Source organism: Vulpes lagopus, chromosome 7, assembly GCF_018345385.1.
Source record: "Vulpes lagopus strain Blue_001 chromosome 7, ASM1834538v1, whole genome shotgun sequence".
Taxonomy (NCBI): domain Eukaryota; kingdom Metazoa; phylum Chordata; class Mammalia; order Carnivora; family Canidae; genus Vulpes; species Vulpes lagopus.
The window spans coordinates 70,068,508-70,091,728 of record NC_054830.1 but is presented as its reverse complement, the minus strand read 5'-3'; the positions used below and the strand labels follow the sequence as shown (position 1 = coordinate 70,091,728).

At 41.3% G+C, this 23,221-nt stretch overlaps 2 protein-coding genes across 3 annotated transcripts in view; one reads left to right on the top strand and one right to left on the bottom strand.

The window, feature by feature from the left end:
• The window catches only part of LOC121495173 (translation initiation factor IF-2), a 38,276-nt gene extending 25,905 nt beyond the window's left edge, over positions 1-12,371 (bottom strand). Inside the window, exon 1 of the mRNA XM_041762442.1 lies at positions 11,622-12,371. Coding sequence (XP_041618376.1) covers positions 11,673-12,371 — 699 coding nt within the window. The 3' untranslated portion in view covers positions 11,622-11,672. The remainder of the gene's footprint in view (positions 1-11,621) is intronic.
• Positions 12,298-23,221, top strand: part of RAD23B (RAD23 homolog B, nucleotide excision repair protein) — a 45,328-nt gene continuing 34,404 nt past the window's right edge. The window contains exon 1 of one of the 2 annotated variants that reach the window (XM_041761511.1): positions 12,298-12,435. Coding sequence is in view for 1 of the 2 variants with exons in the window: in XM_041761510.1 (XP_041617444.1) it covers positions 12,370-12,435 (66 nt within the window). In the remaining variant the exon portion in view is untranslated. The remainder of the gene's footprint in view (positions 12,436-23,221) is intronic. The other variant, XM_041761510.1, reaches the window with a different exon arrangement.

Below are 23,221 nucleotides of genomic sequence, written 5' to 3'. Positions count from 1 at the left end.
TTAGTGTCTAGGAATATGCCTTTAATCAACACGCTTGGTGAGTTTGATGCAGGAAGTCCATGGACCTACACTTTAAGAAACACTTCATTTGATAACCAAATCATAAAAGTAGCTACTACTTCCTCTAATTTCAGGTTCTCCAGCCAATCTTCTGATAATAAAGCATTTTTCCATACCTACACAGAAAAGTTGTTGCTTATACCAACACACGTATCCCAGCTGGCGTGACAGCACTCTTTCTCATTCTAAATAATAAATAGGCAGTGGTTTTGTATCTCAGTTTGATGAGCTTGGTAAATATTGGTTTGCCCCTTATAAATGAATGTGCTTACCATGTGATACTGAAAAACTGTGCTTCTGGAATTGTGAGGAAGAGAAATGTGATTTGCACCAAATTTACTGAGATAAAGAGGATTTCCAAAATTTCCTCTTCAAAGAAATTCTATGCCTGACATGACATCATTATGGCTGCTATGTTCTCTCTCTCTCTCTCTCTCTCTCTCTCTCTGTCTCTTTCAAATTAATAAACTTTATTTTGGGGGCACATGCGTGCCTCAGTTGGTTAAGCATCTGACTCCTGATTTCAGTTCAGGTCATGATCTCATGTGTCGTGAGACAGAGCCCATATTGGGCTTTGTGTTCAGTGGGGAGTCTACATGGGTTTTTCTACCTATCCCTCTGTCCCTCCCTCAATTCATGCATGTGCACACATGCACTCTCTCTCTCTCTAATAAATCTTTTAAAAATAAACTTCATTTTTTTACAGCAGTTTCAATTCACAACAAAATTAAGTAGCAAGTACAGAGAATTCCCATATACCCCCTATCCTCCACTCTAACACAACTTTTCCCTCTATGAGCATGGCTGTACATTTGTTATGTTCAATGATACAACACTGACACATTATTATCACTCAAAGTTCATACTATAAATTAGGGTCCACTTCATGCTGTACATTTTATGTGTCCTGCAAATGTCATGTTCTTTTAGCAATTAAATTTAATAACAAACATGTGTAAATTAGTATTTTCATTTTAAACTTAATTCTATGAATTTTTCAATGATTTGTGTTGTAGTTTTCTGATCCTAAGTAAATGCTCATTATTGACATTTTGGAAAGTGGGAACATATACAAAAACTGCTAGTTATTCTACTACTCTGGGCTAAACACTGTAAATATTTTAATTTTTTTCAAGTCATTATTCTGTCTTCACATACATGTATTTATTGAGGTAGTAATGATTGTTCATTTCTTTAAAACTGGGATCTACAATATAAATATCTCCTAGCATTGCGTCATTATATCATTTTTAACAGTAGTAGCTCTCCTCTGATTTTTTCTTAGTATTTATCACCACCTTACATATTTGTTTGCCTATTTATTTTCTGTCCTCTCCTAAATGACTATTCCAGAGGAATAGCTGTTCCATAAGAGAGTTCTGTTCACTATGAAAACCCAGTATCTGTAATAGTGCCTGAACACATTATTCACACATATTTGCAGAATGAATGAATAAATGAATGAGTCACTTCATTGTCAGTAAATATGCTCCAAAATCATGATTTTCAATGACTAAGCAATTTTACCAAATGTATACAACATAATTTGTTGAACCATTCTTCTAGCATTCAACAGTAGGGCTACTTCCACCTTCAAATTTTTATTATAATTCGCAATGATATGTAAATATTACTTGTAAAGAAGAGTTCATATTTCTGAATATTTCCTGAGGAATAATACCTAGAAATAGAGTTATTATGGCAAAAATCATAAAAAGTCTTAAAGACCTTTTCACATACTGCCAGCTTCCAAGAGTGTGTAGGGGACCAGAATATGCCACCCCAAAATATGCCACTTTGGCATAAGGATTATTTTGAGCTGGAGGCAAATGGGAATTGACAGATGCAGAAAGAAGTCTACCCAGAGCCTTCCTTATCTGACTAAAAGCAGGAATTTCTGAGAAATGAGGACCGCCATAACTCCCCTCTCCCAGAGAAGTTTTATAGCTATGAAAAGAAAAAAAAAAAAAAAAAACCACACCAGAAAGCCAACACTGAAATGGACCTGCACAAACAAACCTTACTCCATTAGTTTTCCCCAAATATTGACCTTCCCACCTTAAGAAGCCTACAACTTTTTTCCTTTATCTTGTCACTTCTCTACGAATTTATTGTGTTTTGCTAAGACGCTATATAAGCCCAAATTCTAACCACCTCTTTGAGTTACTCATCACTGAGTTCTCCTATGTATATAAGCAATGCAGGTGTTAATAAAATTAACATCTTCCATTTTTCTCCTGTTAATCTGTCTTTAGTGAGTCTAATCTGCAGGGCTCCAGCCGATGGAAGTTAAGATGGATAGAGGAAAAAAGCTGTTTTCCTTCCCTATAAGTGTGAAAGAGGAAGTTGACAGGACTTTTAACAACTTAGATCCAAATGGTACAGCATCACTCTCACTGATCTACTAGTTAAAGTCCAGCTTCAGTGTGGGAGGTGACTATACAAGGATGTGAGGTGCCAACAAGCCTTGCTCCCTGGGAACATTTTTGTGTAACAATTACATCACCCTTTTTGGTTTTCCAGAGTTCTTATGGCTTTTCTTTTAATTGGATTATTTCTAAAAGATTTGGAGGAGAGAAAAAAATAGCAAATTCTTTGTTTTAATTCACCATCTTCAAAGTAGAAGTTGAGTATGTGCTTTGAAACTGGCTATTTACATCATTTTGAGGTATTTATATCATTCTCTTAATATATATTTATTGTGTAATATGACATTTACAAAAATTCTCATTCTCCAATCCTCTCAATATCACTTAATTGAAAATTTTTTTTCTTTGACAATGAAATCCCTTAGAATAAGTATGTATTCAATTCCATAATTCAATAAACATTTTTAAATGCCTATTATGAGCTGGTCCCACAAATAAGGTGCAGAGTAATATTCTCAATTCAATAGTCAGCAGCCACGAGGCATTTATTTTTTTAAAGTGCACTGAGCTCATGTTAAATGCATGGTACTATAAGAGATATAAAGGATTATAAGACAGTGCTCTTCAAGGGGTTTTGCAATAATGGAAAATTATCAAATGTAATAAAAATGAACATCTAGTATCCACATGCAAAAGAAGGAAATTGGCCCCTCCATAACACCATATACAAATTTGATTCAAAATGCATCAAAGACCTAAACTTAAGATCTAAAACTATAAAACTTTTGGAAGAAAACATAGGGAAACCTTCATGACATTGGATATGACAATGCTTTCTTGGACATGACACCAAAGGCACAGGCTACAAAAGGAAAAACAGATTGGACTTCATGAAGATTAAACAGCTTTGTGCATCAAAGTATACTACCATGTTCTTAATGTCCGTGTCCCCTTAAAACTCACAGGTGGAAATCTGAACCCCTAAGGTGATGGCATGAGGAGGTGGGGCCTCTGAGTGGTGATTAGGGCATCAGGGAAGAGCCCTCTTGAATGAGATTACAGGCCTTATAAGGGACTCCAGAGAGAGCTCTCATCCCTTCCACCATGTGAAGACACAGTGAAGACTGCCATCTATGAACCAGGAAGTAAGCTCTAACCATGCACTGAATCTTCCAGTACCTTGATCTTGGACTCCTCAGCCTCCAGAACTATGGGAAATAAATTTATTTTCTTTATAAACTATCCCATTTACAGTATTTGTTATTGTGGCCCAAATAAGACTAAGACAGATACTATTAATATAACTAAAAGGCAACTCACAGAATAGGAGAAAATATTTCAAGATTATATATCTGATAAAGGATTAACAATCAGAATATATAGAGAGAACAGGGGCAACCTGGGTGGCTCAGCGGTTTAGTGTCTGCCTTCAGCCCAGGGCCTGATCCTGGAGACCCCGGATCAAGTCCCATGTCAGGCTCCCTGCATGAAGCCTGCTTCTCCCTCTGCCTGTGTCTCTGCCTCTCTCTCTCTCTCTGTCTCTGTATCTGTCTGTCTCTCATGAATAAGTAAATAAAATCTTTTTTTTTAAAAAAAAAAGAATATATAGAGAACACCTAGAATTCAACAACAAAAAATACTCCAATTTAAAAATGGGCAAAGGAATTGAATAGACCTTTCTCCAAAGAGGATACACAAATGGCCATGAAGCACATGAAAAGATGCTCAGCAGGAGTTGAATTCTTGAAAGACAGAAGTGATTTGCTCACCACAATGGCCAAAAAGGAATTATAGAGCCTGTTAAGTGTTGTCTTGGGGCCGGGGAAATTGGTCATCTCAAACAGTGTTCATAGGAATGTATGTTGACGTGAAAATGTAGATAGAATTTTGGTAGGATTTATTAAATTTAAAACATACAATTTATACAACTCAGCAACTTCACTTCTTTACATCTTTCACAGAAAAATTCCTAGACAAGTACATAGAAGAGGGAAAATGAAGCACAAGAAGATTAAGTAACTTGATCAGAGACATCTCACAATTGACATCAGGGTTAAAAGTCAATCTATTAAGCAAGTAATAAAACACCTGGGCACATAATAAGCATTACTAATTGTACTTTTTCCATGAATTTTCTGTATAACCCTTTTATGCTTCTGCTTAATTAGATCATAATGGTTTTCTTTCCAATTTGTGAGTAATTTATATGTTAAGAATATTAAATTTGTCACATGTTGGAAATATTTTCCAGTTGGTTGCATGCTTGTTATTCTGTTTACTTTGTTCTTACATGATGAGGTCATGAAATCTTCATGTAGTCAATTCTATTAATTTTATATAATTACATATATATCTACATACAATTATATATATAACTAGGTTATATGTAAGGTAGAAACTATAAAACCAATTTCATGTCACAATAAGTACACAAGAAAAGATGTATCAGTGGGACAATTACTATCTAAACTTCAAACACTTTGGGTCCTGGGGCTCTTCCTAATTAATATATAGTGCAACAAGTCTGCAAAACATAAGCAGGCATATATTGCAAAACCAGAAATAATAAACATGGGTCCATGAAAAAGGAACCCACACTTTCCACTTAAACTTAAAAAACATGTTTTTTAAATGCTCTAAATAAATTTTCTTCAGAAAAGCTCAGGGTTGTATTAATTTATTCAGTTTCCTTTATGACAAGATAACATTCTAATGCAATTTGCAGAATTTTGGCCAATACATAGATTAGATAACCAGCTGTAGAAGAGAGATAGAGTTGAAAAGATGCTGAGTCCCTGTGTCCAGCTCCCACCTGACCCAGAGTTAATCAAGCCTCACTGCCTTCCTGGAGCCTGCTCCAATGCCAGGACGTCACACTGTTACTTGTTTCTCCTAGTAACCTCCTGAGGGCAGACACAGCCTGACCTAGGTAGGGCCCGGCATATAATTGCTTTCCAATGAATACTAGAGGATAAATGATAATAAACTAATTAACAAATAAACATGACTTCAACAAAAAACCAGCTCTGGTTTTTAGCCCCAAAGACAAGTTAGGTATACTTGACATAAATCATGAATTAAAATCAACTATAGCTGGAAATGAAAAAGCCTATTGAATGAGAAACAGAAAGTTGAGCTGGGAAAAACGAGAAAACAAAAGAACCAAAACTGTTTAAACATATTGAACTTTAGCGAAAGATCTATTTCACAATTTATTGCTAACAGTTTTTCTAGTCTTGCAAAACTAATGAGAAAATCAGTTCAAATGAGAAAAAGGAATGTTGGGGTTGTGTAAATGATACTGTTTAAACATAAAACATGTGAATGCCAGGCCTTTGCCCCACTGGCTGGCTTGACTACACCATTAAATCAACTTTTCAAGTCATAGTTAGCTAGTAAGGCTGAGTTAAGTAGTTTTGGAAATATTCATGTAGTGTATAGGAGAACTGAAATCTGAGAAGTGAAGAACCAGCTGTATTGCTAAATGGCTTCCCAAAAGGTTGTAAACTCACTAGCAAACTATGGAAATATCTTTCCCATACACTTTTGGATATTTCTGGAGGTTACAGAGTCTTAACTGTCAATTTTAACACAAAGTATCACCTTGTTTTAGTTTGCTTTTATTCATGGGTGGCTCACTTTTCCTTTCATTATTAACTTAGTTCTGTTTCTGTTTCCAGGCACTTTTCCTGGTGCTTAAAGTATGTGAGGGGGCGAAGTAGACAAAGAGCCCTGTCTTCTAGCAGGGGAGACAGATACTACACATGAAACACAACAGATAAATAAAGAAAGTAGCATGTTAGAAAACAGTAAGTTTAATAGGGGACAAAAGGAAAGCAGGGTAAGGGGCATGGAGACTGCAAGATGGGGAAGTGCGGGGTATTTTATGATACTAAGGAGGATGATAAAGGAGTCGGGGTAGGTTTCACTGAGAAGGTGAAATTCAAACAAAGATTTGATGGAGGAAGTGAAGGAGAGGATTTAACTATCTACAGAAGAGTGCTTCAGGAAGACAAAAGATCCTTGGTGGGGTGGGGGTAGGGGGAGCGGTGGTGGAGAGTGGACCTGGCCAGTTCAACAGACAGTAAGGAGGCCAGTGCAACTGAAACACAGTGAACTGGAGGAAATGTGTAGCTAACAATGTCAGGAAAGTAATAAACAGGAGGAAGGGCATTGTAAAGATGGGATTTTACTGATTGAGGCGGGGAGCTTTTGCAGTGTAAATGAATGGATCTGGCTATTTTATTTAGAATAGACTTTAAAGATGCAAGAGTAGAAATATGATGGGCACATGAATGGAGTGACCATGGTGGCAGAGATGGAGACTAGGCATGGTCTCTTGGCATGAACTCTCAGGAAGGCTGATCTAACAATAATCACCTCTGAATACCCAAACTGTCAAGAGACAGACAGAGAGACCGGTATTGAATTCTCAGTGTGGTACTGTTCTTTGAAGGATCAACTGTCACTTGGTGGGAAGTTGACTTGCAATTGGGCCATTTGCATACTGGAGGACCAATTTATTCTCATGAGAATGAACATTTATTCTTGGGGTAGGTTACATTTCCTGCCAGCAGAGCTTTAGCCTATATCACCATACGGGAGTTTACAGAGCACCTGATCCACAGACGTGGAACCCCACCCATCATAGCATCCAGTCAAAGGACCCACTTCACACTGGAGGTTTGGGAGTGATCGCATGATCTTCTCATATACCACCCTCTCCAGAAGAACCAAACTGAGAGAGCAATGGAATGGCTGGTTGATCATACAGCTAAAGTACCATCTCAGAGGCAATACTATGCAGGAGGATTTCATTCTCCAGGATGCAATCTACACACGAAATCAGAGAACCCTATAGGGCATTCTGTTCCCAGTAGGAAGACCAGTTGGGCCCAGGAACCAAGGCAGGAAAGCAGGAGGGGTCCCATCTGCCACCCCCAGTGACCCACTGGGTATATTTCTGCCCCCTGGAGGAGCACCGTACAGCCTTGCAGCAAGAGCACTACCAACCAAAAGAATAAATTCCTAACTTCACTCTCTTTGCTCACACCTATCTCCTGCAGGGATTCCCCAGGAAGCCAGTCGTGGTAGTTCATAGGTCAGCCTCCTTACAACCAACTGCTGGGCAATGAAGAGGGAAGAATGATGGGGAAAAGAATGAAGAATATCTGGCACATTCTCTGTACCAACTCTATTTTTTCTGAGCACTGCTGATGCTCTTCATGTGCTTTTTTAAAAAACAGCACTTATCACCTCATAGATTAAAAATATCTTTGCTTTTTAGTTCATTATCAATTTATCTACTATCCCACGAGAATATAAACTCCACAGGGACTTTGTTTTGATCCCTATTGTATCCCCAGCATCCAGAACTGTTCCTGGCATGGAGAGCCTCAGTAATGATTTGTTGAATGAATGGCTTGAATTCTGGCATTTTTGCCCTAGTATTTTCTAAGTCAGCAGTTGCGGCATCTTGGCTTGCTCACTTTCTTCCCTGAAATCATTTGACTGATTTCCAAAAATGCAAGAAAAATTACCTGGCTTGTTCCCAAGTATTTGGAATCAACAACTCCCACCATCTTTTTATCTTGGCCTAATAGCTCTTGGAGAAGCCCAAGGCCTATCCTACAAGGCCTTGCTCACAAGCATTCTCATCTCAGTGGCCTTTGTATCGGGAGGGTTAGGGAGGGGGGGGGTGGAGTCCCATCATCTGTTATATAAACTGTGGGACTCTAGGTAAAGGCAACTACATCTAACAAGGAGGCATATAGCCTGCCCAACCTGAGCTATTGGTTATATCTGGCTATATCTATCTATATATAGTTTTTTCAGAAATTAAAAGAAAACAAAAAACAACTTTTTATCTAAATACTGTACTTTAAAAAGTGTGTCAGGTGAATCTTTCAATTGGCATTTAAAATCTACTGTTGCTTGGGATGCCTGGGTGGCTCAGGGGTTGAGTGTCTGCCTTTGGCTCAGGGCCTGATCCTGGGATCCAGGATCAAGTTTCACATCGGACTTCCTGTGGGGAGCCTGCTTCTCCCTCTGCCTGTGTCTCTGCCTCTCTATGTGTCTTTCATGAATAAATAAATAAATCTTAAAAAAAAAAAAAATCTACCGTTGCCACAACTATCTGGGAGGATATATTCTAGTATATATCTAGAAGATGTCTAAAGACATTCAAAACAATGATTATTTCTAGGAAGGGGACAAGGGGATTTATTTTCAATGAACCCCTTTCTATGCTGATTATTTTCCTATGAGCAAAAGGTATTTTTAAAAATATACACTAAAATATGAAAAGGCATCTCTCACCTCCCTTTTTCTGTGCTAGATAATAGCAGTTGTAGCAGGAAAGGTTTATTATAACAAATAAGTATAATAAAGGTATAATAAATATATTTAATATTGTAATAAAAATGAATTCTAATAAATTCTAATATATTTATAATCAAACCATAATAAATTATAAAACGGTTTCAGATTAAGTTTCTTAGAACTGCTTAAATTTCAACTAAATTAATTTTGATTAAAGTAACTTCACCATTTTTTCAGCCAAAATATATTGAGCATTCACACTCTAAAGATGCCATTCTTAACAAGACTGACACAACACCTGGCTTCATGGAGCTTACAGCTGAGTTGGGATTCGGTCAACATAAACCACTGAGCACCTGCGTTCCAGGCACTGACCGAGGTGCTTGGGAAAGAGCTGTGAATAACGCAAGTGAGTTCCTCTGTCCAAAAAGTAGACATGGGAAGTGAGTAGTAATGTGAAATAGACCATAAGCAAGTTGAAAAATAATAATTTCAAGTAGATCCATGAAAAAATTTAAGCCAAGATGATCTTGTACCTATCTTACGGAGTTTTGTGGGGATTCAAATGAGATCATCCACATAAAGTGGATAGTGCCTCACCTAAACAGTTAATATGTATTATCATTGCACTTGTTGAAAAAGTCCAAAGGGAACAAAATGTGACCTGGGATCAGAATGATGAAAAGGTGTTAGCTATTCAAAGATGCAGAAAGACAGAGTTTTAAGCTGATGTAACCTCAATTGCAAAGTCCCAGAGGTTAGAACCAGCTTAGCCTGTTTGAGGCATGAAAGGAAGTGAGGAGGACGGCCTGGGTGGCTCAGTGGCTAAGCACCTGCCTTTGGTCCAGGACGTGATCTGGAGTCCCAGGATGGAGTCCCAGGATCAAGTCCTACATCGGGCTCCCTGCATGGAGCCTGCTTCTCTCTCTATGTCTCTGCCTCTCTCTATGTCTCTCATGAATAAATAAAATCTTAAAAAAAAAAAAAAAGGAAATGAGGTACAGAGGGATGACAGTGAATGAAAGGGAGAGAGAAGACAAAAGATGAAGCCAGAGAATTTGGCAGGAGTCAGATCATGTGACCTCTTCAAAGCCAGGTAAAGAGTTTGAACTGTATTCTTAAGCGTAATTAGGTGTTAAGAATAGATGTGACATGATTTGATTTATCATGTCACATGATAGGTCACATCATAGGTTGAAAAAGACTACTCTGCCTGCTGGGGAGGCTGCTGGGAGAAAAGAAGCAGAGACACCAGTTGAGAGGCAGGTGCAGGATACCGATGGATCAATTAGCCTAGGGTTAGATAATTAGAAATGGTGAAAATGGCTGAATTTGGAATATAATCTGGAGAATAAAGTTGACAGGACTTGATAATGGGTTACATGTGGTAGGTGAGGAACTAGGAAAAGGAAAAATTTACCAGGGATGCTGAATGGATGCTTGGGCTGAACACCTGGGTAGATGGTGGTGCCATGAACTAAAAGGTGGGGGAGGGAGGGGTGGTGATGGTAGAGGGACAGGTTTCATGGGGAAGAGAGGTCCAGAGAAAACTGGTTCTGTTGGGCTGTGACAGGCTTCAGATGCTGGATATGCTCTAAGTGAAGCTACAGTGTAGGCAACCGGCTAACTCTGTCTACAGCTAAGGGGACAGGTCCAGGCTGGAGGTATTTCAAAACCAAAGACAAGATGAGATCATGCGGTGACTAACAGTAGACGTAAAGGAATACAGAAGACAGAGGATTAGACAATTACAATACAGGGACATAGGGGCGCAGTGAAAGGGGAAATGCCAGGTTAGTGGAGAGGGAAGTTGGTCAGGAACGACCCATGGAAAAATTATATCTGAGCTCTTAAATCCGGGAGAAACGAAGCAGTGACACTGTATCAGGGTGATGGCACAGAGCCGCAGTTTGCGATTGGTCACGTGGGTAGTGATCTAACTGTCACGTTCCTTTATACTGGACCCACCTTATGTCAAATGTGCCACATGGTACCTTATTAAGAGGCAGAACAGCCCAGCACCTGGGAGCACATGCATCTGGAGTCATTGTGCTTTGGGTTAAAATTCTGGATTTGGGGCCCCTGGGTGGCTCAGCGGTTGTGCATCTGCCTTCAGCTCAGGCCGTGATCCCGGAGAGGAGGGGATGGTCCTGGGACCGAGCCCCACATCCGGCTCCCCGCAGAGAGCCTGCTGCTCCCTCTGCCTCTCTGTATCTCATAAATAACTAAAATCTTTTTTTAAAAAAAGAAAGAACAGAGAGATGGCAAATAACTATGCATATTATGCGGTAACTAGAAGATGGTAAATGCTACGGAGCTAACGGAGCTGAGCAAGCTGCGGGTTTACTAAGCCGAGGGTCGGGGCCGACTTCACGGAGCAAGTGCCCTTTAGAGCCAAGATCTGAAGGAGGCGAGACAGTGAGCCCCCAGGCCTGCGGGCCCGGAGGACCCGGGAGCCGGCACAGCGAGTGCAAAGGCAGGCCCCTCGGGCGGGGGCAAGGGCCTGGGCCCCACCTGCAGCCCCGGGCGCCCGGGGCAGGCGGGAGGAGATGCGCGCAGAGGCGGGGGCTGTGCATCCAGTCGCTACAACCGTGACCTTCTACTTCTCGGGGGACAGGAGCCGGCGGGCAGTTCTGTCCACGGGGCAGCGCGAGAGCGTGACCTCCTGCATCCGTGCTCCTGCCTAGGCCCGCGGTGCGCCCGGGCGGTCGGGCGCCGGGGGTCTGCAGGCCCGGGGCCCGGGCATCACAGTCGCCACCACCGAGGCCCGTCCGCGCGGCCAGCGCCCCGCCAGCCCGCCGGCCCGGCACCGCGCAGCCCGGAGCCTTCCGCCTAAACCCCGCCCCAACCTACCGCCCTCCAGCTCCCCACCTCCAGACTCCGGCTTCCACTTAGCGCGGTCTCCACGTAGCGCTTCCCCGGCTACGGATTGCGCAACTCCGGCAGCCGGGAGGAGCCTGGACGTAGGCGGAGCGCCGCGGCGGGCGGGAGCGCGCCCGGGGCGCAGACGCCGCCAGGAAGCCCCGAGCCCTCGCGACGCCCCCCGGACTGCGCCTGCGCACGGCCGGCCCCAGGCCGCCGGCATTCCAGAGCCGCGGTCCGCCCCGCCCCACTTCCGGGGCGGGGTTCTCCGCCGCGCCTGCGCACCGCCTCGCCGCACCCTGCGCCTGCGCGCTTGGTCGGCCCGGCCCCCATTCCCCCCACCCCCCCGCCCCCAGATTTTTTTTTTTCGGGTGGGGGAGGGGGCGCGTCTCGGCGAGTCACGTTGATGGCGGCCGCCGGCCTGTGGTGAGGTAGCGGATTCTCTCTCTGCTCGGCTCGCACAGCCCGCTCGTGCGTCCCGCGGACTCGGTGGCCGGCGCGCGGCGCGTGAGGAAGCACGGCGGCCCGCGCTCGCGGGGAAGGCGGCAGTCGCGGAGGGAGCGGCGCGGCCCGGGCGCGGGGCCGGGGGAGAGGCCGCTCGGCGGGGCGGAGGTGACAAGCCCCCTCCCCCCCTCCCCACCCCCACCGCCTTCCTCGGGGAGCGCGAGGAGCGACCCCGGGGCCCCGCCAGGCCACAGACCCCGCCCAGCGGCCCGCGCCCGGAGCAGGCCCGGCGGCCCAGCTGCGCGCCGGCACCATGCTGGTCACGCTCAAGACCCTCCAGCAGCAGACCTTCAAGATCGACATCGACCCTGACGAGACGGTGCGAGCGGCGAGGGGCCCGGGGGGGGGCGGGGGCGCGCGAGGCGCTCGGGCCCGGCTCCCCGCGGCGTGCGGCCCGCCGGGGCCTCGGAGTCGGCCGCCGGCTTTGTGGGGCGCACGGCCGCGGGGCACCGAGGGCCTGGGCCTGGGCGCCCGGGGGCGGGGGGGGCGGGGCCGCCTCGGGGGTGGGGGTGGGGGTGGGGGTGCAGTCGGCCTGTCGGGGCCTGAGGTGCGCGGCCCGAGCCGAGCCGCCCGACGTGCTACGCGCCGTCCCCCAGCCCTGCGTGGCCCCGGTGAGGGCGCGAAGGTCTGGGAGGTGGCAGCCGGCGGCAGGAGCTGCGAGCTAGAGATACGGGGTCCGTCGGCCGCGCGGGGACAGGGGAGTGGAGAGCAGGGGCGGGGAATCGGTCCTGTGCCCCCTCCCCCCGCCCTGCTCCCCACCACCGGTGACCCTCTGATTCGCATAGAGAGAGCCTCTTGGCCCGCGCGCGTGAGCCGCAGTTCTCCCGCCACCGAGCCCACACCCACACGCAGATCGCACTTTTCCAGGCCTCCTTGGTGGTGAAGACGCGTGTGTGCGCGTGTGTGCGCGTGCTAGAGCCCTTCGAATCCAGGCTCACACTCAACTCCCGAGTGATAATAACCACCCGTGTTAGAAGTCTCGTCAACGTCGGGCACTGGAAACCCTGCACTCTTTTTTTTTTTTTCTTTCTTTCTCCAGCCCCCGAATGGTAACATTTTAGGGGAGGGGGAAAAAAAAAGGGGGGGAAATAAAAACTTGGAATGTCGTCCGCAGGGAAACCCTCGAAGACCTCCGAAGTCCACGTGGTGGACTTTTAATGCCATCTTGTGTAGTTGTGACTGCAAAAAGGCCACTGTGTGGAAGTCAGTACGACGTCATGCCGAGAATCTCTGTGGGCCGCCCGTGTAAATCTGCTTTTGTTTTGGGATTGTGGTTCTGTACACCGTTAAGATTGTCGTGTTAAGTTTAAACCAGCTCTTTTCTGCCCGTCTGTATTTTAGAAGAGATAGTTGATTGTGTTTTGGGTGGAGATCAAGGGTCCTGGTGTTCACTAGACCAGTTGCATTTGTGCCTCTGTAACTTGTTACCTACCTGCCTTTCAGAGATGGGAGGGTTAAATGGTATTTAATTGGTGGCCAGTAAATGAAATCAGTCCTTAAGGAACACTGTATGTACTCTTTGGGTGAGGGTATAGTGTTAGGTTTTACCTGTCTCATTTAATTTGAAGTTTTGTGCATCTTCAGTTACTTAAGAAAACGTAGTTCCCAATCTTTTTTGGAACTCTGGCATGGAATAATTCTACTGCAAGAATGTGTAAAAGTATGCTTTATGATAAGTTCTTAAAGGTGCAGGAGTTAGTAGTGATAAATGAGAAGCTTTTCAGTGTCCTCAGAATTGACAACAGCCGTAGATTGATGTTACTAACATGATGTTGGATTTTTCTTTATTACTGAGGGTGTACTAATAAGCTAAAGGATGAAAGTTAAAGCACAGCTGTCATGATTAGTGTTTTCAGACAAAACTTTTCACGAAAAGTCTGTTTGACTTTGGTTCTTTGCAGTAATATCGGTGCAACAGGAACTTCACCAGTTTATAACATTCAGAATTAACTCCAGAATTATTGAAACCTAAAGGAGGCTTTTGTAAATACCTGTGGGTTTACTGAAGTTACGCAGTGACTTTCTACAGCTCCACTGAATCTTCTGTGATACTTGTATAGCTCTTTAGGCAAGTTGTGCATTGACGATCTTAGAGCCAATATTGTGTTTGTGATATACTCTTAATTCTATTTGCTGTTTACCAGTTTATTTCCAAGGAATGTCTTGAGCTAAATGATTTATAAATATACTTCTAAAAGTGTGTTTTCAGAAAGATCATTGTTACAGAGAGTGGCTTTTTCAGCTTTTTGTTGCTATTTGTCTAAATATATTGTAGTAACTAAGTATAAAAACTAAAGTTGTTAGTCTGGAGCAAGAAATAAAAACATTTCATCAGTGAGGTATGGAGCATTTACATTAAAATGACTTGTAGGAAAAAAAATAAAATGACTTGTAGGATTTCCTTTTTTTTTTTTTTTTAAGATTTTATTTTTAAGTAATGTGTACACCCAGCATGGGATCGAACTTACAACCCTGAGATCAAGAATCCTGCACTCCACCCACTGAGCTAGCCTGGCACCCCTTGTAGTATTTCATTTTAACAGATTGAAATTTCAGAAATGTTTACAGTGTTTTTTTTAATATCCATTTTTTATATTTTAGGTAAAATTCCTGTGAGAAAAGAAACAATGAAAGTTATATTAATATGGGAAGAATCTAGGTGTCTTGTTTCTAATTTGTTGTGAAACTAAGTAACCAAGGATATTAGATATTTCTAAAATAAAGGGGAGAAAATAGGATTTTAGTGAGACCTGTAGGGAGATCCACATAAAATGAATAGTTTTTGCTCTCTGAGACCTTGATTTTGGCTACTGAAACGTTTCTCCTTGTTTGATTTTTACCTAGAAGGAACTAAAGAAAATTAAGCAATTTGAAGTGGCCAGTATAGAAACTCTAATGAGCTTGAGATGAGCAGGAGCAAAAATGAATGAGCAAGAAAAGACTGAGATAAGAGGAATCTTGGGAGTGATTCATTTAACGTGTATCTGTTTAGTGGTCTTTGAGTGGCAGCACAGGAGTACAGGTACATGTGGGATGCGGTAGGTCTTCTGGAGCCTCATTGACCTAGTCGCTCAAAAGCTACAGAGTAGATGTACAAAGTGGGGAAAGCAGTGGAATTTGTTTTTAAATTGTTTGTGTTTGCTTTAGTTTTTGAATGCTGAAAGTCCTCTTCCCTTTTTTCAACTTCCAAAATTTTCGTGACTCCTATTAGCCATTTTGTATCATTTACTTGACCATTACCATGCACTGTCTTCAGGGTTAACTAGTGCAAAAGTCTTTTTACCACTACAATAGTACTGTATTTTTTCGTATAAAATATTAAAGCAATATAGAAACAAAATGAGAAGATTGGATGGGAAGACCGTTGCTTAAAGAGAATATTCTTAATTGTGTGAAGTTTTTTTTTTTTCTTTTTTAAATTTTTATTTATTTATGATAGTCACAGAGAGAGAGAGGCAGAGACATAGGCAGAGGGAGAAGCAGGCTCCATGCACCGGGAGCCCAATGTGGGATTCGATCCCGAGTCTCCAGGATCGCGCCCTGGGCCAAAGGCAGGCGCCAAACCGCTGCACCACCCAGGGATCCCTGTGTGAAGTTTTATGTTAAAGAAATGTACTAAAAAAAAAAAAAGCAGGAGGAGTTTAATTTATGTAGAGTTCTGAGATGTCTAATGGACTGCTAATTGTATAAAATTCCTAAAAATTCTGAAAGTTGGTGATGTGATGGAACAACATTTAGATAAAAATGAGATACACAGGTTTTTTTTTTAAAGCTCATATCCAGGGCGCCTGCGTGGCTCAGTTGGTTGAGCGTCTACTGTTGGCTCAGGTCATGACCCCAGAGTCCTAGGATCAAGCCCCATGTCAGGCTCTTTGCCCCAAGGCAGCCTGCTTCTCCCTCTCCCTCTGCCTACTGTCCTCCTGCTTGTGCTCGCGCTTGCGCGCTCTCTCTCGGTCAAGTAAATTAAAAAAAAATAATAAAAATTTAAAAACTAAAATCTTTAAATAAAGCTTATATCCAAAGTCCATTAGTTTTCTGTTTTGTGGTTACGTCAACCCATTAATTAAGGACAGGTAGATTAAAGAAGAAAAATTGAGATGATTGTAAACATTGCAGGTCTTACTCTATCACTAAAAATGATGACACAGAAGAGTATGTGATACTCAGATTTAATTCTTTAATATGCTAACCCTTGTCACTGTTTTGTGCTTTCAATAAGTGGAAAAACATAGAATGTTTGAGATGAGACTTTAAATGAACTAGCTGAAGTGTGATCATAATAGTACATAAAGTGACATCAAAGCTGTGTGTATATGTTGGAAGTTTTGGATAAAAGAATTAGAAAGATACAGTAGTTCCAGTTACTATAGGTAGTACACTTAGTGTATGGTACAGTAATGTGTAAACAATTGTTTTGGTTTGTGATTTATTTGTATGATATTTGTGATTATGCTGTAAAATATTATTAGTAGTTGCTCTCCATATATTTGTTGGCCATCATTTATTAGCACTTATTCCTAATGTGGTTTATTGTGCTTTAATATAGTTGTGCAGGAGATAGTACTTTATTATAGAAGGTTCCTAGATTATTAAGGCATTAAGAGTAAATGTATTAAAATATTGTATCACAGGGGCGCCTGGGTGACTCAGTCCATTGAGGTGTCTGACTCTTGGTTTTGGCTCAGGTTATGATCTCAGGGTCTGAAATGGAGCCCCATGTCGGGCTCTATGCTCAATGGGGAGTCTCCTTGAGATGTTTTTCCCTCTTTAAAATAAATTAATAACATCTCTAAAAAAAAATACTCCATTACAAAGATGAAATTAAGGTTTCTTGGCATATCGATAAAACATTACACGGAAAGTGTCCCTGGGAAATCTGGCATGGTTTCTGCCAGAGTTTTGCTTTTCCTATACCTAGCACATAGAGGGCATTTAATAAACCTCATTTGAATGATTTGAATACATTCTTTTAGTGATTCCTCAATATTTGAATGTTGATTCCTTTATTTAGTATTTGTTGAGTACTTACTAAAAATCTTGTCCTGTTACAGTGCATATATTACAATGGAATAAATCAATTAAAAAACAAATTTTAATAATCAGATAATGCTAAGAGCTATGTAGAGAATTGAAATAGGGTGAGGTAACGTGATAGTGCATGACTGGGTGGCTACTTTTAAATTGACTAGTCATTGAGGCCTTTTTGAATACAGTGACATTTAAACTGAGATCTGAATAATAATAAGTACTCAGATGAGGAAGAGTGATCTCTGTAGGAAAAGACCTTTGAGACTGTGTTTTGGGAATCAAAAAAGGGTTGTATTGCTGATCTAGTAGGTGAGGGAGAAGAGAGGGATAGATCAGAGTTAGGCAAGGGGCCAGAGTCTATAGGACTTTGTAATAAGCAGGAGGTTTTTGAGGTAAAATAGGAAGCCTTTGGGGAATTTTAAGCAGAGCAGAAAAATTTCTTTTATGATCTTAAAGGTTAGTTTAACTGCTGTATAGAAAATGGATAGTAGGATAAGCAAGAGGAAAAGCAGGGACTTAGGCTTGTATAGTAGTCTTATTAAACAGACAAGGCTTTAGGGAAATAGCACAGATATGAAGAGAAGTGGATGGATTTGAGATATATTTGGGAGGGTAGAGTTGAGGGTTTTTGAAGGGGTGGAGTGGGGAAAATTGAGAAATTGAAGATTAAACCTAAATTTTGTATAAATTGCGTGAATACTTGTGGTCTTTCCTGAGACATGGAGGGTGGGAAGGGGAGCAGGTTTGGGGTTGCAGTGGGAACTCAAGAGTTAAGTTTAAGATGCCTTTTACTTTCAAGTAAAGATGACAAAGATATTTGTTACGAATCTCAATTCCAGAGAGAAGTTTGGGTTGGAGATAGAGCCCTGACAATAGGCAGCATATGTGGTTGACTTCAGTCCTTTGGACCAGATGAGATCTAGCAATCTTTTTTCAGTGTCTTGTGAAAATTGAACCCTAAATTATGCACTATATGTAATTAATTGTGTGCTATTAGAATTGAAGAACCATGGTGAGAATGTTGTTAGGTAATAAATAGGATGAGGCCTAGAGTTGAAGCCTGGATGTGGAGATTGAATAGTGAAGATGTCAGTCAAGGAACCTTTGAGGTGAGAAGAATCCAGGAAAAGAAAATGTTTCAAGGAAAAAGAAAGGATCAAGTGTGTCTAATGCTTGAGAATTCAAAAGACATGCCCTTTGGTTTTGGCATCTTGGAGGTTATTAGTGACCCTGACAAGTAATCTCCGTGGAATGGTGAAGCCAAATATTATGTTTGATTGGGTTGAAGAATGAATGGGAGATGGGGAAGTGTAGATAGTAACTATGGACATATATTAGTTATCTTAATGGTCATTTTTCCTGATGTAGCTGCCTTTATCTCTGTCAAAACCATGTAAAATGATCACAATTCTGAGGTTCACAGCATGTGAACGACATTGCTTTAAAAAGAAAGCTACACCAGAATTATGGAAAATACGTTAATAGCGTGCATTTTAGAAAGAAGAAATGAATGCCAGTGTGATTACTAACTTGCCACCAGCATAAAGTCAATGGCTTTGGTAGTTTCAGTATCTGTGAAAGACAGTCTTGCTCATACTCTGGTCTTGTATTCCTTAATCTCTCACCCAGTGATCTTTCCTTCTACTCTACCTCAATTATTCAGTCCCATAACTGGTTACTAGATCTTATTACTAAAAACTAGCTATTCCCCCATTCCCAGTAATCTATTTTTAGTATTCTGCTTTACCTTTCCTCTGATTCCAGTTCTAATGAGACATAATTCATTTGATCCATACTTCGTTTTTTCCTCCCTTCATGTTACTGCCTCCACTCTTGACCAGCTAAAATAGGGTCAGTGATTATAATTACTCTCTTGCAAGGATGAGCATAGCATGTCTCTTGAGCCAGGCTGCCTGAGTTTCAGTCCTGGCTGTAGTACTTGCTCTGTGACCTTGAACAAGTTACCCAATTATGTGCCTCTTTCCTCATCTTAAAATGAGAGTACTGCCCCTGAAAGTACTAACTTCAAATAGTTGTTTGGATGGTTTTATGAGGTTGAGGGCATACACAGAAAACCATGACCGTGCTTGACAACATGGTCCCACTGTCATTTCATTGTTTCTGCTTGGAAAACCCCAAAAGTGATTACATTCAGTTTTGTTTGTGCTTGCAGTTGTGAAGCTAGAAGACAAACACACAGCCACATTGATTTGTCTCACTTAAAATTCATGAACATTAACTTTAATTGGGCCCTTTGTACTGCCTGATAAGTGTACTTTACCCATTAACTCTTCTCCTGTCATAGGCAGATTTTATATAATTTCCTTGTTTGCAGCTGATAACCCTAGATTTTAGATTTTTTTGAGATTTTGTATTTTAACTGACTATAGAAACAATTTGGGACAGAATTTTTGCAGAGTCCTACCAGAGCTACCTCCTTTTGTTGTGGGTGGTGCTAAGGCTGATCCCTCTACTTTTCCTCTATATCCTGTACTTGGTCGTCCATGAAGGACCTCACTCCATGTATTTTCCTCTTCTCGTCTGCCTAATTGATTTTTCCATTCTAGAATATTCATTTTCCTCCATCTTAACAAAACCCTCTCTTGTCTCCATATCCCTCTATGGCTACTGCCTCATTTCCCTCATTTCCCATTTTGCTCTTCATAGCAAAACTTAAGGGTAGCTCTTGAGTCTCTTTGTTTTTACATCTTGCTCTCTTTAAAATACATTACACTAACTGCTAACCTAGGCGTGAGTTTTTTTCCCATTTTGTAGTTGTCCTGTGTCCTTGAGCACTTAAATCTATTTTCTCTTTAGTAAAAATAGGAGTAGTAATAAGCCTGCCTTGTAGAGTTGATGTGAGAATCAAATGAGATCATGGATTTCAAAATTTTTAGTGAATTGTGAAATTAAAAATAAATATGCATTTTTAAAATAAATCCTGCTTTCATCAATTTTCATTATTTTGATCAATGTTTTTCACTATCTTTTCTAAAAAACGTTTGTGTGGATGTGGTGTCCTCTCATTGTGTCAACTTGATGAAATCAGCAGTTTCAGAGTTTTTAAGAGTGGTGTTCTGCTTTTTTTTAGTTTGGAAATTATGAGATGATAGGTAATGTATAAAATTTCTGTTACTTTTGGAAAGAAATGTGCTAAATTTGAGCTTGCCATAACCACAGAGAATCCTGCTGAAGGACATCACACCATCTGTTCCTGTAAGTTTGGATAAATTCCTTATGTAGTGTCTCCAAGAGCTAATTTTATAACTCAATGAACTTTATAAACCCTTTAAACATTACGTAAACGTTTTCAAGGAGAGGAGATAGATTGGCTACAATTGGCTAATATATATGAACAGATCCTAAATACTTCAACAGGTGGATAAAAATTGTGTCACTCCCTCTCTCCTTTCCTCCTCCTCACACTTTTGGTTGAATTAGGTAGGTGGCTTCATTGTAGTGTGTTAGATCCATTCCCTGCCTATATAGAAACTTTAAAAATTACAGGTATCTTAAGATACCTACTTTTTCTACTTAGTTTTCAAAGTCTGTGTCTGTTTTAATCTTGTTGAAAAAGATCATAGTGTCTGGGAAAAAATAGATTCTGGATTTCAAATTATCTATTTCTAAAGATTATTTATTTATTTGAGAAAATAAATGAGAGCACGCGTGGTGGGGAGGGGCAATGGGAAGGGGGAGAAGCAGGTTCCTGGGATGAGCAGGGCTCCATCCCAGGACCCTGGGATCATGACCCAAGGCTAAGGCATAAGGCAGATGCTTAATTGAGCCACCCAGGGGCCCCTCAGATTATATTTTAAAATCATAGCCTTTTGGATCATAATAATAATTTGAGAGCTTATGGCTTTATTTACTGTCTATTCACACAATATTAATACTGTACTCTCAGTGATTAAAAAAATCTCTTGCTACATTCTTTTATTTCTTGGATCTAGTGGGAAGATTTTTCCTGTTGCACTAGAGCCAGCTAATTCTACATAATCAATTCTTTTTTTAGAATTAGTAGGAACCTACTTTGAGGGAGGAATCCAGGAAATACTCCTTGATACCTATCCTACTTTCTCAAATGGAATGGTACCACCCAAGGGATCAAAAGAAAAGCATTACCCAACAGTGTAAATCTATGAAATCCTTCTGCTTTGGGACTCTCCTTTTTCTAATGGTTAATTGCAAATTTGGGTTGCTCTTATTTTTCAAAATTTAGCTAGGTACTAGACTATGGCCTCAGACCTCTCTCTTTTTCTTTTTTTTAAGTAATCTCTGTGCCCAGTGTGGGGCTCAAACTCAAGACCCTGAGATCAAGAGTTTCATGCTCTACCAATTGAGCCAGCCAGGCGCCCCAGACTTTTCTTTTTTTAATGAAGACTCTTTTCAAAATTGCAGTGTATTGTATAATACTAGTAAGAAATGCCGGGGGTGGGGGGGGGGTGCCGTGAATTTTTTTTCTTTTAATAAATTTTCCCTTACATTACTGAAGTAATCCAGCCTTGTTATCTATAAAGTATGTAAAAAAGCAGAAGGCTTTATTACGCTAGTTTAAATGACCATTATGGTCTCTATATGCTGCTAGACATTTTTTTAATTTATATGTAACACATAAATGTAATTGCATTATTTTTTTTAAAAATTAACTAGCTTTTGTCCTTTAAAGATAATTATAAATATGTCATTCATACGTGCATGCAGTCAGTAAATACCTTGCATGTATAGTGATTGTTCTTGTATTGCATTGTATATAAGTGAATGCATGTACAATAATGTATTTTACCATTGAATGTTTAGGGTTGTTTTCAGTGTTTTAAACAGTAATGTAGTACACTTGTTCATGTATCTTTTTTTTTTTTTAAGATTTTATTTATTCATGAGAGAGAGACAGAGAGAGAGACAGAGACACAGGCAGAGGGAGAAGCAGGCTCCATGCAGGGAGCCCTGATGCGGGACTTGATCCCCGGACTCCAGGATTATGCGCTGGGCCGAAGGCAGGCGCCAAACCACTGAGCCACCCAGGGATCCCCTGTTCATGTATCTTTAAAGTATTTGTGTGGTACATCTTTAACATTGATTTCTAGATGTAGAATTATTGGATCAAAGGCTGGCAGATTGCCTCAAAATTGCCTGCATCGATGTTCACAAATACCAACTTCCACATCAGTAACTAGCCAAGATTCAAATAAGAGATATATAGCACAAATTAAATGAGTTACGTATTATGAAGCTCTTTATATACTGTGGTAAGTACATACCACCCATGAACTGTTACTCAGCCTCTGTATTTCAGGGCTACCCATTAAAGCTTGCATGATTCTTTTTATGACTTATAACAGTAATAAGGAACAACAAAGTTACAGCATAGATAAGGAAAATATAGAGTAACATTGAGGAAGCTGGGTTATCATGAATATTCAATTGTAAACCTAGTCAACAAGCTGTAGTCCTAGAAATCTTGTGCAAAAGTGCTGTGTAAGAAGCCTGAGGTGGGGGGATCCCTGGGTGGCTCAGGGGTTTAGCACCTGCCTTTGGCCTAGGGCGCAATCCTGGGGGGATAGGTTCCCGCGTCGGACTCCCATCATGGAGCCTGCTTCTCCCTCTGCCTGTGTCTCTGCCCGTGTCTGTCTGTCTGTCTGTCTCTCTCTCTGTCATAAATAAATAAATAAATAAATAAATAAATAAATGAATGAATAAATGAAAAGACTGAGGTGGAAAACATCATGTTACTATCGTAGGGATATAATTTGTAAGACATTATTTTAATATTTGAAATGTACAACTTAAATTTATTGAATGCAGAAGACTACTTTTAATGGCTATTGGCCTGAACTGTGGTAGTGCCAGGGGATGCAATGTAATATACACATCAGGAAATAATTAGATAGGTGGGGCCCCTGGCTGGCTCAGGGATTTAGGCATCTGCCTTCAGCTCAGGGCATGATCCCAGAGTGCTGGGATCAAGTCCCACATTGGGCTCCCTGCATGGAGCCTGCTTCTCCCTCTGCCTGTGTCTCAGCCTCTTTCTTCGTGTGACTCATGAATGAATGAATGAATGAATGACTTTTTTTTTT